The sequence below is a fragment of the Podarcis vaucheri genome (assembly GCF_965113315.1).
Source record: "Podarcis vaucheri genome assembly, chromosome: 2".
Classification (NCBI taxonomy): Eukaryota; Metazoa; Chordata; class Lepidosauria; order Squamata; family Lacertidae; genus Podarcis; species Podarcis vaucheri.
The window spans coordinates 2,353,111-2,369,249 of NC_138760.1; the positions used below are offsets into that span (position 1 = coordinate 2,353,111).

General features: G+C 49.4%; 1 protein-coding gene across 3 annotated transcripts in view; it reads left to right on the forward strand.

The window, feature by feature from the left end:
• The first annotated feature begins 1,379 nt into the window (after positions 1-1,379).
• Positions 1,380-16,139, forward strand: part of RAPGEF3 (Rap guanine nucleotide exchange factor 3) — a 50,718-nt gene continuing 35,958 nt past the window's right edge. Inside the window, exons 1-2 of one of the 3 annotated variants that reach the window (XM_082208170.1) lie at positions 1,380-1,788; positions 2,478-2,696. In XM_082208170.1, coding sequence (XP_082064296.1) covers positions 1,783-1,788; positions 2,478-2,696 — 225 coding nt within the window. In that variant the 5' untranslated portion in view covers positions 1,380-1,782. Of the gene's footprint in view, positions 1,789-2,477; positions 2,697-13,158; positions 13,366-16,139 lie in introns of those variants that run through there. The other 2 variants (XM_082208171.1, XM_082208172.1) reach the window with 2 other exon arrangements.

Here is a 16,139-nt window from a genome sequence, read left to right on the forward strand (position 1 = left end):
CCCTGACCTGTGCCTCCATGGACAGCTGTAAGTCCAGAATGAAAATGTAATTACAGTGGAACCTCGGGTTGTGAACGTGATCCGTGCAGGAGGCACGTTCGCAACCTGCAGCCTTTGCAACCTGCAGTGTCATGTCTGCGCACACACGGGTCGTGATTCAGCGCTTCTGTGCATGCGCAAAGTGCAATTTAGTGCTTCTACGCGGGCGCAAAGGCCGAAACCCGGAAGTGACTCATTCCGGTACTTCCGGGTTCGGTGCGGTGCGCAACCCGAAATCACATAACCTGAAGCGTCTGTAACCCGAGGTACCACTGTATGTATTAAGTGACTAATTCAGACTAACATCATCCTAAACAAAGGTGGTCCAACACAAGGGCCACATGCTGCCCTTGAGGATTTTTTTGGCGCCCCCAGCAACATTTGAGGTCTCCCACCAGCCCTTGCTCTGCCTTCCCAAAGCCAGGTGAGCTGGGCACTATGGCTTTTAAAATGTGTTTGTGGGAGCGGGGTTTATTGGTTTGTTTGTTTTTGTATTTTTCTCTTGGGAACCGCCCTGGGATCTTTGGATGAGAGGCGGTATACAAATTTTATAAATAAAAAATAAACATAAAACAAACCAATTTCCCGTCCCACCCCTTGTGTCCGATATAGCTCTTCCCTGCCTCCTTGTTCGTGATGTAGTTGCTCTTCCTTCACCCCTTCTTCTTTGGCCCGGAGAGGGGGCCCATTTTGTGGTCTGCCTGGGGTGCCAAAATATCTTGGGCCGGCCCTTAGAATCATAGAATCCTAGAGTTGGAAGAGACCACAAGGGCCATCGAGTCCAACCCCCGGCCAAGCAGGAAACACCATCAGAGCACTCCTGACATATGGTTGTCAAGCCTCTGCTTAAAGACCTCCAAGGGAGGAGACTCCACCACACTCCTTGGCAGCAAATTCCACTGTCGAACAGCTCTTACTGTCAGGAAGTTCTTCCTAATGTTTAGGTGGAATCTTCTTTCTTGTAGTTTGGATCCATTGCTCCGTGTCCGCTTCTCTGGAGCAGCAGAAAACAACCTTTCTCCCTCCTCTATGTGACATCCTTTTATATATTTGAACATGGCTATCATATCACCCCTTAACCTCCTCTTCTCCAGGCTAAACATGCCTAGCCCTTGCAGGAGGGCGTTGGGGCCCGTTTCTTTGCTGCTTTCTGAAGGCTGCCGAGGCGCTGGTTCGGCTGCTTCGAGCTCCTCCAGACTCGCTTCACCCGAAACGTCGCTGCCTGCCAGGTCCCGGGTGGGGTGGCGGGGCGTGGCGCTCCCGGCCTCCGCGAGCGCCTTTTGCAGCCCTGAGCTTCCGGGCGCCGCGCCAGGCGCTCTCCTGCCTGCCTGCCTGCCTGCAGCCCCGGCGGCGCGTTGTCGCGCTCTTGCTCGCCGGGCTGGCGGAGAGGGAAGGCGCTGCCGGAGCCCTCGCTCTCCGTCCTGGGCACGGCGGCGGCGGGCGGGCGAGTGTGGGACCAGGAAGCCCAGAGCAAGATCCTGGTGGCGGCTTCTGCTCCAGCGCCAGCGGGCGGGGGCGCGCGCGTCTCCAAGCGGGCCAGCCGGCCAGGGCTGTTTGCGTAAAGCGCGTACCGGCTCCGAAAAAACCGTCGCTTCCAATGGGCTCCGCGTTGGCTTCCTCGGGGCTTCTCCTGCCCGAGGATGGTTCGGCTCGCCTCTTCTCCCCGTAAGGTCATCCATCCGGGCCCCCCAAGAGAGCGCCCCCACTCTGGACAGGCTTCTCCAGGCGGGCCGAGTAGGGAGCATGAAGGTGAGTGCGTGGCGCCCGAGGAAGGTTACCTGTTGGCGACAGGTGGGGTGCTGGCTTGGCAGCTCCTCGGATGGATGTTCGGGCGCCGAGCTATAAGCAGCTGAGTTAAAAGCCTGCGAGAAGCGGCATCAGCAGAGGGGAAGCCGCAAAAGCAACCCACCTCGTGACACCTCCAACCAAGGCTAACGGATGTTTGATAGCCACAAGCTTTTGCGGACCAGAGTCCATGGAAGAACGACGAAACGGCACCAGTTTTGCCAGATGCCCGGCGCAGCCACCATCTATATTGGCTGGCAGACGAATGAGCCATGAGAACGGAGGCATGCTAGAGTGGCCAGCTGTGAGCCAGGAAGCCCTGAATTCAGATGTCACCCTTAATATCGCTTAAGTGGTAGCCTTAGGCAAGGAAAACTGCTCTTACCTTCAGTCCCTGGAGTTAAGCATTTTCACCCACCTTGCAGGGTTGTCGTTAGGAGTATTAAGACAGCGTCGGCAACGTGCTTTAAGCACCCTGGAGTGCTGTGATATTGCAGTAATACAGAAATATAAATAACAACAATATTACAGTACTGCTGTTGGGGGGGGGCAGAGGAACTCCTAAGAAGCCCAGCCCTCCCATTGCACAGGTAGAATGCAGCATGAGCAAAATGCCTTTTTTATTTTCTCACTGCTTCCCTTTGCTCCCCAAGGTGGCATGGAGGGGACAGGGAAGAAGGTGGAATGTCGGGCTTCTGCCTGGTGACGTCTCAGACTTGCCCCAGCTCCCCAAGGGGCTCATGGATCCCATCCCAGAAGAAAGTCTTCTCGAAGTGATTTGGAAAAAGATGCACTTGTTCCGCAGCTACAGCTATCAGATCCAGCTGGAGGGGCAGGTAGGCAGCGCCCCCAGGATCCAGGGGATCCGATGGGTGAGTACCAATGCTCTGCAGCTGGATGCTGCGTCTCAACAGGTGGTTTTTGTTGTGACTGGGTAGGCAGGTGGCTCTGAAGGACAGGGAGGCTCCTCCTGACCCCAAGTGAGCATGTGGAGCCAGTCAGGATAAGCTACCTGTTTGTCATTATGCCCAGAGCTGGTTTTGCAGGCTGCTGTGAGTCAATGTGATAGCAAAACCACTGGCACAAACAGGGCCAGGGTTCAGCATGTTCTTGGCTCCAGAAAAGACATGAAGCCATTTTCCATAACCGGAATCTCTCTCTCTCTCTCTCTCTCTCTCTCTCTGTGTGTGTGTGTGTGTGTGCATAACCTTTTAGTACAGGGCTGACAAACACTCTCTCAAGTGTGTCCTGGACCAGCGTTCGTAGCACCCAGCCTGTCCACTTTACTTCTTTGGTCGCAATTGTTTTCAGTGCTGTACTCTGCAGAAGTTGTGTGGCCACTGGCTTTGCTCGGTTTGTCTGTTTCCACACACACCCTTTCTAATCGTGGCAATGTAGCAAATGGTTAAAGCCAGTAGGCATGCAGTCTTTGTTTTTCACATTTGTACCTTGCCTTCTTCCAAGGAGCTCAGTTATTCTGCACTGTATCTCTGACAGGAGATTAAATAACATGCACACATCTGTATATGTCTACTCAGAAGTAAGTTCCACTGAGTTCAAAGGGACTTGCTCCCAAGTAAGTAGGAACAGATGCCAATCCCAAGGAATTTTGTCAGAGATGTAAGCCCTGTTGAGGTCTATTCTCTACTGCCCCTTAGGTTTTCGAGTTCTAGAATTCCTACATGGACAGCACATTATTATTATTATTATTATTATTATTATTATTATTATTTATTTATTTATTAAGCATTTATTTAGAGTTTCTGAGAATGCAAAGTGCTCTGCATACCAGGTCAGTAATCTTCAAAACCACCATGTAAGCTAGGTCAGTATTACCCATAGATTGCACTAGTCTAGGAATGAGCATGCTAACGCATGTGGAGATCGTAAGACAATCCTGCATATGGGTAGAAGCTGTGCTGTGTGCAGACCTATTCAGAAGCATCAACAGGACAAATGTTTAGAAGGTATAGGAGCAAATGTGTCCTTTGGGTCCTTAAGCCCTGGGATCCCTTGCATTCTCACACGAACCATGCTGGATCATTCTCACACAAACTGCTTAACATCTCCAACCCACAATGAAAATCCTTAGAGTTTAGCTGTTTTGAGGTGGATCAAGACTTCTTATCCCTACCTTCATCAAGATCTAATTACAGATGAGATTGCTTACTCCCACAGGTGTGCACATATGAAATCTGGTACCTTCCACTTAATTTAGATTATTTAAAAATAAATTGTTCATTTATTTATTTTTAGAGTTCCAGCTTTATACTAGTGTAGTATCTATAAATCAGGCAGTCAGTTGCAGGGATTGAACCAGAGCGATAACACATGGTCTTGTTTTTTTAACCCTGCATCCAACGCCATTGGGCTTCTTTACATCTGTTTGTGTGAAAACATAGTTTGAAATGTAATCTTCACTATAAAATAAAATCTGGGATTGCCAGGAATCTGAGATGGATCAATGAGTCATGGGCTTCATGAACTGCCTTAGCTCTTGCAGTCCTTTGCTTCTGATCATAGAATTACAGAGTTGGAAGGGGTCCCAAGGGTCATCTAGTCCAACCTCCTGCAGTGCAGGACTCTCAACACACGCTCCCCCATTCAATTTGGAGCCATCCTGGACCCCCTTACCTTAGCTTTGGTTGTACCACTGTGCTCATTGGTTCATTGCCGTGGTACATCTGGACCAAATGAGACTCCTGCTTATTGCTAACTGGTCTACTCCACCACCCACCCCTTTGAGATGATGGATTCCTTTCCTGGTTCTCTGGAGGAAGCAAGCAATCGGTGTCAAGTTATAACAAGCACAAGTCACTTTATTTTCCCTCTTTTATTTTAGTGCTAACAGGCAAGGACGCCACTCCCTGCCCCCAGGACTCCAGCTTAAATGCTGCTGCTGTTTTTGAAACATACCCTTTAGTCTCTAGCATTTGGGAAGTTAACAAGAGACCTCTAGAAGAAATGGGACAGTGACAAAATCTTGTCCCCATGCCCTCTCCCTCTTGGAAGGTACTGGGAAGGGACACTGTCTTGGATGACTTTGGGCAAAGCCTGTCGCTTGGCCTCCCCTCTCTCACAGCGTTGCCATAAGGCAAAAACTGGTGAGCTGATTTCCTTGGAGGAAGGGTGGGATACCAATCTCTAACAAGCAGGAAAATAAATGCAGCCAGTAGCTTGCATCTGGCCAGTATGTGAGAGCACTTGAACTTGCTTTCTGAAAATACGAGTTTTCCTTTGCAAGCCAAGAGATGAGAAGGCAGGGTGTCAATACTCAGTGGTGAAAGACAAGCACGTGGTCTCAGAAGTACTCCCACACCTGGTTATTATTTCCAAAGGTGTTTTAGCAGACCAAGGTTTTCACCTTGGCATGAAGGCAACCAGGAGTGGACTGTGGTTCAATTTATGTATTCCTTTCATTTATACCCCACTTTCCCCCCAAGGAACCTGAAGTGGCATAAATGCTTCTCCACCCTCCTCATTTGATCCCCACAACAGCCCTGTGAGGGAGGTAGGGCTGAGAGGCAGTGTCTGACCCAAGGTCACCCAGGGAGCTTCGTGGCCAAGAGGGGATTTGAACCCTGGTCTCCCAAGTCCTAGTCCAGCACTGTACCACACTGGCTGTCAACGAAGCCGTGCAGCATACGTCATCATATGTAAGCAGACAGATCTTCAAGTCCCTGAGTTCTAGGAAGTTGTTCCAAAACAAGGCAAACAGTCCTCATTCCATACAAGCCTGCCTGATCACCAGCCCAGTCTACCATACAATCAAACCCAGAGGAAGGAGGCTCCCCAGGGGAATCCTTGACTGTTCTCTTTAGTCTGAGGAAGGGCGATGGCCTTTTGGGGACAGAAGTAGCCAAACATAGCCAGGAAGAAAACGGCAGGCCCCAGGTTTGGCTGGCTGCCCGTGCAGGCCGGATTTGTGGCGACAGGCAGACTCTCTTCTCCCTGCGGCCACGGGCAGGAAAGTGGGGGAGGTGACAGCCCCTTAGGAAGTTGCTTGGACGCTCAGAGCTGGCGCTGCCTGCCGGAAGAACAGCTGTCCTGATCAACAACACAGGGGCTGCAGTCGTCGGGGAAGAGTGGGGTGGGGATGTAAACAATGGGATACCCCAAGGACACAATTGGGGCTGATGCTGTTTTAACTTGCTTGCAACTTGCTTGTATTAGGAAATCATAGAGGTGAGGAAGGCAGGGTGCTGGAGCTTGGGGGTGCTGCCTTCAGAAGACAGAATCCGGCCGCTCACTGCAGTAAGTGGGAGCAGCAACGAATATGGCTTAAATGCAACTTATCAGCTGTGTAATCCTGGGAATGTTATTTTGTAAGGGCTAAAGGCAAACTCACATGGGATAGGAACCAAACTTCAGATTGTGCTTGTTTCCTACAGCAGCTAAGAGCTAAGTCCCCGGTTCATCTCTTTCCTTTTCCATGAGTGAATGCAGCAGCAAGCCCTTTGGAAGGTCCATAGCTAACAGCACATGCTTTTCGTTCTGAAGGCCCAAGGATCAGCTCCTGCCATATCTAGTTAAAGGATTGATGTAGCTGGTGTGGGGAAAGACCCTCTCTGCCACAGACCCCTGGAGAGCTGCTGCCAGTCAGAGTGGACAATACTGGGCTGATCTGATGTAAAACAGCTTTCCATGTTCCACAAAGCCTTAGCCCCCCTTTCTATGCAAAATAATACCAGCCCGCCTTGCAGGAATGTTGTAAAGATTCACCAGCACTGCTGCTGTGATTTAGAGTCTGCACAAGGTGATACAGGGCTCAGCTCTGCAGCAGGTTTTCTGGATGTTGTGAGGGCGCAGCTGCTACCTGTTACTTTCACTCCTCCCAAGCAGCAGATGGTGTGGCTGGGTTTGTATGAGGCAATGCTCCTAGGTGCAAAAATATCTTTATCCACTAGCTGACACCTATATTTTTTTGAGACCTCATCTCATTACTTGAGTCTGAAATGGTACAGTCTGGTCATCACCCCACCTGTTGTTGGTGACCACTAGTCCTCTTTAGTACCATGAGGATAAAAGGAGCCCATCTCTCAAGACTATGGAGTGAGGATGAAGAAGAGCCAAGCTCAAGGAATTCAGATGCAAACGAAGAGACAGCACCTTTAATAGTTGTGTTGGAATTTAAGCAGGTGTAGCAGGTATGACAAACTACACCTGTTGAAATTTCCTCTTCCACACAAATATTAAAAGTTCAGGAGGCCCCTGGCCAGCTGAGATACACATTATATTGGACAGGCTCCCATCTTTGCCTCGTGGGAGTTTAAAGACTCTCTTGCTGACATGGAGAAAAGTCTGGATAGCAATCAGATGCGTAGGCAAGGAGGAGCCGGTGTATCTTGCGCTTTCTGTTTCACTCAATTGATATCCCGTCTCAGCAGCTAACAGTGCAATCCTCTGCATGTTTATTCAGAAAGTGTGCATAGGATAGCTCAGTTGGTGGAGCGTGAGACTCTGAATCTCATGAACATAGGCGCCGACTCCATGGGGCCTGAGGGGGCCCGAGCCCCCTCAAAAATTCGTTTGGGGGGCTCTGCCCCCCAATAATTTAAGAAAATTAGTTATATTATGCTTTGCTGCACCGGGCGCAACATCTGGGGGGGCGCGTGAGTCCAGAGGGCCCAGCCGCGTCGTGCCCTCGGCCCGCCCCTATTGTCAGAGGCTCAGCGTGGAAGTGTTAACAAAGTTTCAGAAGGGGGAGCGAGTGGGGGGGACGCAGGGAGGGGAGGGGTTCCCCGCTTCTCCGGCCGCCTTGCAGAAGCGGCCACCGCCCGGCGGCTCTGCCTTTGCTCGCAGGCCTGCCTGGGGGCTCCCTCGGCTCCAGCGCTGAGCTGGCGGCCCCGATCCCGGGAGCAAAGAGGCGTCGCGGGAGCGGCTAGGTGCCAGGGCCCTGACCCGACAGCTTCTCCGGCTCCCCAAGCCGAGGACAGCTTCGGCTGTGAAGCTGCGCCTTCCGGGCTGGCCCCTTCTTGGCTGGGCCTCGCCTCTCCAGCTCCCGGTATGTGTGCTCCGCGGTGGTCCCCGCTCCTTCCAGACCCTTCCACCGCCCCCTGCCAAACTGGCTGTAGATACAAGAAGGGCAGCTGGGGTGGGCTATAGAGGACCCTGCCTCCCCCTGCGGGGCTCATCTCTGGCAATTGGCTCAAGGAGCCCCCTGAGTTTTGGCATTGTCTCTCCGCCCCCCCGCCTCTCTCCAGGAGCTTTATGGAGCCGCCTGGATCGGGTCTGCTTTGGAGGAGGGGAGCCTTCCTTGACCAGCATGGGCCCCCCAATATTTTTTATAAGTCGGCGCCCCTGCTCATGAACATGGGTTTGAGCCCCGTGTTGGGCAAAAGATTCCTGCATTGCAGAGGGTTGGACTACATAACCCGTCACGTTCCCTTCCAACACTACAATTCTAGGATTCTAGGAGTGCAGTCACCAAGAAAGAAGATGAGCAATGGTAAAAGACAGCCAGCCCAAATGTGCCTGAATGTGTGGTGAGGATCCCTTCCAGCTTTCTCTGCATGCACTGCGTTGCGACCCATGCGTGGATGATGGGCTGCCTTCGGATTGGTGAGTCACAGTTGGGCAGGTGTGTGGTGAGGATACAGGCAGCTTTTTCATGCCAAGTCATCCTGACTGGCAGCAGCAATACGGGTCACAAGCAGAGGTCTTCCCCAGCTCTGCTCCCAGAAATAATTTTAGCCACAGAATGTCATGTTAGGTACTAATGCCAAGCATGTACTCTGCCATTGAGTTATGGCTCCTGAACTGCACTATGGCAAACCTGTCCCTAAAATTTGCTACTACAGATGGTCTGCAACGTTCTCAGGGTCCCCTAGAGGCCCGGAGGGTGATGAGATCAGCTACTCTGCTGAGTCTAGAGGTCCCTTAATGGTCCTCACAATACAGTTCTGCCACAGCTACTGAGTCATAGGGGGCAAAAGGGTTCTTTCTCTCTATTGTTGTTTGACTAGACATGTGGGATGGGATACACCAACCTTGTAATCAACCTAGGCTAGAACACTGGCATTTAAAACAGTAAACATGTATTTATTTCTAGAATATAGTACCTAGAACAAGTAGCCATTTCATGCAGAATACTAAAAGAGAAGTTCAAATACCGGTATTCTCACCCAGCCTTCCCTGGCTTGGTGACTTCCAAATGTTGTTGGACTCCAAATCCCATCAGCCCCAGCCAGCATGGCCTAGGGCAGGCATCCCCAAACTCGGCCCTCCAGATGTTTTGGGACTACAATTCCCATCATCCCTGACCGCTGGTCCTGTTAGCTAGGGATGATGGGAGTTGTAGTCCCAAAACATCTGGAGGGCCGAGTTTGGGGATACCTGGCCTAGGGGGTCAGGGATGATGGGAATTGGAGTTGAACAACATCTGGAAGGCACCGGCTTGAGGAAGGCTGCCCTTACCTCACATAATGAACCCTGAAAAAGCTACCTTTACTTAGGCTTTCATTATCCCTCCCATCTCATTCACTGGTCACCTCCAGTACTGACTTTGCAGGAGGCATTCAGCTGCATAGAGAAAATTTAGGTTTGTGCCATTAAAGTGGATTGCAGTGTTCTGGTGCAACAAGTCCACATTAAAAACAACAACAAAAACCCACAACAGGCTTTCTTGCTGTTAGGAAAGTGACCAGCGGACTGCACTAAAAAGTGTGGGATAAACAACTGATTAATGGGAAGACATGTAGCTACCGTGCAAGCAAACCAAAGCGAGTGCTCATTTTTGCATAACCACCACATAAGTAAACCAAATGCTCAGTGAATACAGGGTATCATCTAACCTTGTGTGTAAGCTTTGTGCAAGTGAATGAGGGTGAATGCTCAATGAACAGGTCTTTTGGATGAGCTCTCTCTGTCCCTCCCTTCTTCCCTCTCTGTTTCTGCCTCTCTCTTTCCCAGCAGCCTTCAACTGTCTTCTTGAAAGACACGGTCCACCTGTCACTCACTCTAACTCCAGCCCACATTCCATCACGCTCCCCTGCTGTCAAACACCCTTCTCCTCCCTCTTCCGTTACACTGCCCGTGTGGGACAGGTTCTTTTGTTTCTCAATGTGCACCCACTCGCACTCTGCATACAGAACACTTGCATGCTAAGGATTAAACTAGCGAAGAGCTAGGACTACTAAGAGCGGTCCTGCTGCACTGGGGACAAAGCCCCCCTGTCTCACATTCTCTACTTTTTACATGACTATGAGAATCTGCTGCCTGGCCAGCCCTTCCATTTCTCTCCCCCACTGCCCAGTCTGTGGTGAAACTGACAGTGCTGCGAAAGGCTTGCCAGTTTTGTAGCTGTCTCATCAGTTTTGTGTGCTCATCAGGAGTGGGGAACCTGGTGCCCTCCAGATGTTTAATTAGTCATTCATTTGACTAAGTGGATTTATATAATGCTCAATCATCTGCAACCTCAGTCTAAGTGGTTTACTGTTGTTGGGCTCCAGCTCCCTTCAGTTCCAACCAGCACAGCCAATGGTCAGGGATTATGGGAAATTGTAGGCCAACCATATCTGGAGGGAGGCAGGGTCCCTACCCTGTGTGTGCCTACTGGTGTACACATCCCTGCCCTTTTAAAGAAAGGGCCTTTGAACAAGCCATGGGAAATTGAAAAGGCATTTCCCCAATCTGGTCCATTTAGTCAGAGAGGTCACCTAGTAGGCAGGTAATGCAGAAAATGGAGAGGGGTGAAGGTCACACACTGTCCAGAATGTCACAAAACATGTCATGATGGAATTGTATCTGAGTGAGGCTACAATATATTATGAACCATCATCTAGGGAGGCAAATTGGGGAGTGCCTTGGACCTCACTATTTGAGACGAGCATGGTGACATTTGAAGCTCAAAAAGCTTTATTTGTGAATGGTGGTAATACTTGTAAACTTAAAGTGGGGGGGGGGAGATTACAGAGTGATAATTAAAGCACCTTTAAAGTGCCCATTTGGCTTTGACCATTGTTGCATCTGAAACCAATGTGCATCTCATGTGGGCATTGCATTTCAACCTACACAGTCTCAGCCATTGTAGTGGCACAGCTGGGATCGGCCCATGCACCATGTCGTATCTTTTACAAAAGCCTTTTGTTCTGCTGTTGTTTTCTCACACTTCATAAATGTGCTGACGTAAGTGATTCTGGGTGCTAAAAATGGCTCCTCTCTTGCCTCTTTGAGTCCACATTCCTGGCTGGTGCCAAATTTGCTCCAAAATGTTTACAGATACTCTGAGGGGGAAGGGTCTGTGGTGGAAAGATAAAGATCAGTGTAGTTGCTTCAAGGGAAGCAGCACTTTGGTTAGACTGGGGAAAGGACTAGACACGTCCTATAGTGGTGGGAATTAAGGAAACATGTTGCAGTGACATTTGGGCTGTGACTATGGTTGTAAAAAGATATTGCTAAAAAGGTCCAATCAGGTGGACAGCATTAGCTTGGGAGAAACCTTTGGTTGGAAAAAGCGGGTCTTTCCATAACTAAAAAGATGGCCAAGTACAGGTGATGTGTTGTCCCAGAAACTAAATAGCCGTACCATACATCTTTCTTAAAAGGGTGATGCCATTCTTCTCTCCTTCCTCTGCCTGTGTGTGCGTGTGGAAAAAACAACAGACTGGCTGTCTCAAAGCTGGTTCTGAAAGTGACAGAGAGAAGCTATGGCTAAAATGCCCCCCCCCCATTGTTGGGGAGCAGGGTGTGATGGAGTGTTGGTGTTGTGAACCTTCCATTTCAAGGTGAGACGAGGCAGTGGCCTCTGAGTACCTGGAAGGGGTTGCAGATCAGGCTTTGGAGGAGCCCACCACCTCCTGCCCTTTGAGAGCCAGTGTGGTATAGTGGTTAAGAGCGGTAGAACCGGGTTCGCGTCTCCGCTCCTCCACATGCAGCTGCTGGGTGACCTTGGGCCAGTCACACTTCTCTGAAGTCTCTCAGCCCCACTCACCTCACAGAGTGTTTGTTGTGGGGGAGGAAGGGAAAGGAGAATGTTAGCCGCTTGGAGACTCCTGAAGGGGAGTGATGAAGCGGGATATCAAATCCAAACTCCTCCTTCTCCTCCTGTGTTGACCACTTGGCACCTTCCTGCCTCCCCCACTGCACACCCTCCAGCCACTGTGCTACTGCCAGTGCCTCTGGGTTGCAGTGGGTGGACGTGCATGATGGGCGGGCATGTGATAGAGGGTGAGGCAGCAGAGGGGGCAGCCTTTCTGTTTTGTCTCTCCCAACAAAATGTTCTGGGCTGGCCCTGTTCCATCTTATGCCCAGCCTGTAGACATATTCAAACAAAACCTTTTATCCCAGAAATACCATAAGTCTCCTGTGACATTTATTCCAAGGGAAGCAAACCCATGCCCTCGGTATGTACTGGGATCATCTTCCAGCTAAGGGAGCTGGGCATGTTTAGCCTGGAGAAGAGGAGGTTAAGGGGTGATATGATAGCCATGTTCAAATATATAAAAGGATGTCACATAGAGGAGGGAGAAAGGTTGTTTTCTGCTGCTCCGGAGAAGCGGACACGGAGCAATGGATCCAAACTACAAGAAAGAAGATTCCACCTAAACATTAGGAAGAACTTCCTGACAGTAAGAGCTGTTCGACAGTGGAATTTGCTGCCAAGGAGTGTGGTGGAGTCTCCTACTTTGGAGGTCTTTAAGCAGAGGCTTGACAACCATATGTCAGGAGTGCTCTGATGGTGTTTCCTGCTTGGCAGGGGGTTGGACTCGATGGCCCTTGTGGTCTCTTCCAACTCTATGATTCTATGATTCTATGATTCTATGATTCCACGTGACAGCCCTTTATGTATTTGAAGATGGCTGTCTTATCACCTCTCGGTCTCTTCTTTTCCAGGCTAAACATTCCCAACTGTTTCTTATAAGGCTTGGCTTCTAGACCCTTGAACATCTTGGTTACCTTCCTCTGAACATGTTCCAGCTTGTCAGTATCCTCCTTATATTGCGGTGCCCAAAATTGGCCACCATATTCCAGGTGTGGTCTGACCAAGGCAGAAGAGAGTGGGACTATTACTTCCCTTGATCTGGACACTAGATTTCTGCTGATGCAGCCTATGATAGCATTAGGGTTTTTTGCTGTTTCATCACACTGTTGATTCATGTTAAGCAAGACCCCAAGATCCTTTTCACATGTACTGTTAGTAAGCCAGGAGTGGGGAGCTTGGTTTTTGTGTATTTTTGAATCAGTAGCCAACTAAATTTGGCCACATGTCCAAACAGAGTGATCTGATTCTTAATTCCTTGGCAAGCAGTCGCCTCCTGCTTGGAAACAGGACTGAGGGAGTTAATTGCTGAAGCTTCATCCCAGGCTTTTCTAACAGTCTGGCTAAGAAACAGGTCAGACTGGTCCTCTTCTGTCCAAGCTTTGCCCCTAGGGTGTCTGGCATGTGTGGCTACAGAGCAAAATGCTACATCTCCAGGATATGGCAGTGGAGAAGGATCTGCTGCTTCCAAAATAGCAGAGCCTGCGTCATCTTTTATGAAGCTTGGACCCCTTTCTGCAGCTCCAGTGGTCTCAGTAGGCATTCACCTGCCTGACCCCGAGGTAAGGAGAGGGAAAACGGTGCAGTTCTCTGTCTCCCTTGGAATTCTAAATATCTACGGTATTTAAAATCCGGCTATTTCCTTGGAAAGAAATACCTCCAGGTGATTTGGCCTAAAGGCACAGCTGGAAAAAAAGTGGGTAACTGATGGTGCATTGATAATTACTGGCTACTTTTGTTTTGCTGCGGAATTACTTGTGAAAGTTCCTCTGCCACCTCATCACACCTGATCAATAATGGTTTGGAAATAAATCAGTGTTGGCTTATCTTGCAGTTTACCATGGTTTTCCCTGCTGGGTGTTTGTTGGTGACTGCAGTGGTTCTAGAGCAAACACGGTTGGGCCACAGGCCATTGTCAGATGACCTTCACAGCTCCATCCTCATGGCAAATGACTAAGGGGGCAGATGCTAGCTTTTCTTTCTAGCGTGGCAATGAAATGTGACTTAATCTCCACTGAAAATCCAGTGTGAGCCTCATAGAAGTGAAATGCTTCTTTAGCACTGTGGTGTAGTGGTTTGTTTGTGGAATTAGACCAAGAAGACCAGGTTCAAATTCTCATAAAATGTGGGGCTGACAGCACTATATGCCGTGGCCCCGATCTGGTGGAACGCTCTGTCCCAAGAGACTAGGGCCCTGCGGGACTTGACATCTTTCCACAGGGCCTGCAAGACGGAGCTGTTTCACCAGACCTTTGGTCAAGGCACAGTCTGACCCCCTCCTTCTGTAATCCTCATAGAACTCTAGCCCAATGGTTGCCATTAATTTGATTCTGAATTGACTTTATAATGTATTTTAATTAATTGACTGTGATTTTATGTAAATTGTGCTATTTTTACTGTTGTTAGCCACGCTGAGCCCGGCTTTGGCCAGGGAGGACAGGATATAAATTATAATTATTATTATTAATAATAATAATCTTGAGGTTCTTGGAGAAAACACAGGAAATAATATATAAACTAAAGTGAACACAAGGGTTAAGGTGTCCTCCCTTTAGGTTGATTTCAGCTGTGCAAAAATTGCCCTTTTAATTCTGAACTTTTCGGGGTGGCAAGCTTTCAACAGCTAGCATTATAACTGAGAAAAAGCTGGTTTTCATTAGTGATTTATATTTAGGCTTTATAATTGTTGTTTCCCATTATGAGCCCGCAGCTTAGGTGTCTTATCACATGGAACTCCCTGTACCAAAACTGGCTCACTTATGGCAGCAGAAAGTAGCTTCTGTGGCAACAGAACTTGCTGGAAATCAGCTTTGTGTCATGGACCTGCTGGATGCAGAGAAATGGTGAGAGGCAACAGCTGGGGAACCCCCAGAGGAAGAAGGCTCAGAGCCAGGGTGGTGGAATGACAATGTGTGGTCAGAAGAAGAGGAAGAAGACTGGGAGGAGGAGGTGTTGGTAACAGGGTTTGGTGAGCAGGAAGAGGCTGTGGCAGAGAGCAGTCCAGAGTTAGAGGCAGAAGTGGAGGCTGGAGAGAAGGGACAGAGATGAGGCAGGCTGCTGAAGAAGCCAGGGAGTCTTCCCTTCCTGCTGTGACCAGGTCTTATCCCAACTGGTCTCCCAGAACACAGAGAGGAATGAAGAGGGCAGAGCAAAGAGAGACAAGATGAAGGAGCCTCAGGTTGCTCGGAAAGGACCCAGGAGAGGAGCCGTAGAGAGCAGTGGGAAGGACTTCAGTCCTTGCAATTGCTTTACTGGGACAAGACCTACTGGGAAGAGTTGATGGGATCACTAGGCCTGAGCTGTTTTGTTTGAATAAAGAGTTAACTTAGTTGACACTGAGTGTTTTATTTCTGACCTGCTCCCGACTCCAGCTCCTGACACTTTGTTTGTGGCTAAGGTCTATTCCATGACTCCAAAATATATTATTTCTTCTAATAGCAAACTCAGGTAGTGAGTGATGACGAAAATGGAGCCAAAGCAGGGTTTTTGAGAAACAAGAGGAATTTATTAGCATGCCCTGAGCAGCCCAAGGCTTGCAGTAATAAGAAAGAAAACAAACCCCAAGCTTTTCAGGAAAAACAAGCTAAGGGGCCAACAAACGCCCCAGTGAGGACTGAGCAGGCTCAGTACCCACTAACCACAGAACACCCAGTGTATATTTTTTTTTGGGGGGGGATGTAAAACCTGGCAAGGAACGATGTTGGGGAATAGAATGGAATGCATTGCTTGAGCACCTTACAACTAATAGTGTTGCAGAGAAGGGCCAGTCTGGTTGGCAGGAACCTTGCACAGGAGCACTCCACAAGATGGTGAGGCTACACTGCAATCTTATGTTGAAGGTCCCACATGCTGTAAATAATTTTGATCATCTCAGCCTCAAACAGGAATTAGTTCCTCTGCAGTGCAGATGTTGCCCCCCTAGATGCTGAGGACTAACATAAGCATGTGCATGGGTGGATTAATTTATCAGGTAGATATGTGGCACGGGCCAATGTGAAGGTGCTCATAAGCTTTGGAAAGGGCTGGTCCAGCTGCACATCAGTTGGGAGGCTGACTCACCTGTGCTTCTGGGCCTAATCCACTCACCTTTTCAACATTATCTTGGCAAAGCAGGAGGCGGCACAAGGCCCCTGGCACGAATGCTTGGCACGCCTGCCCTGCTGATGTAACAGCTTCTGAGATTGCAGATTAGGCAGGCTTCTTTAACAGAGCTACAGTGATTACAAGGAGTTGCAGTGATTACAGCAATCAGCCATCTTCACCCTTTTCAGAGTTGGGATCCATGTTTAATGTCACCCTAGAGTGTCAAACACGGGTGGCGCTGTGGGTAAAACCT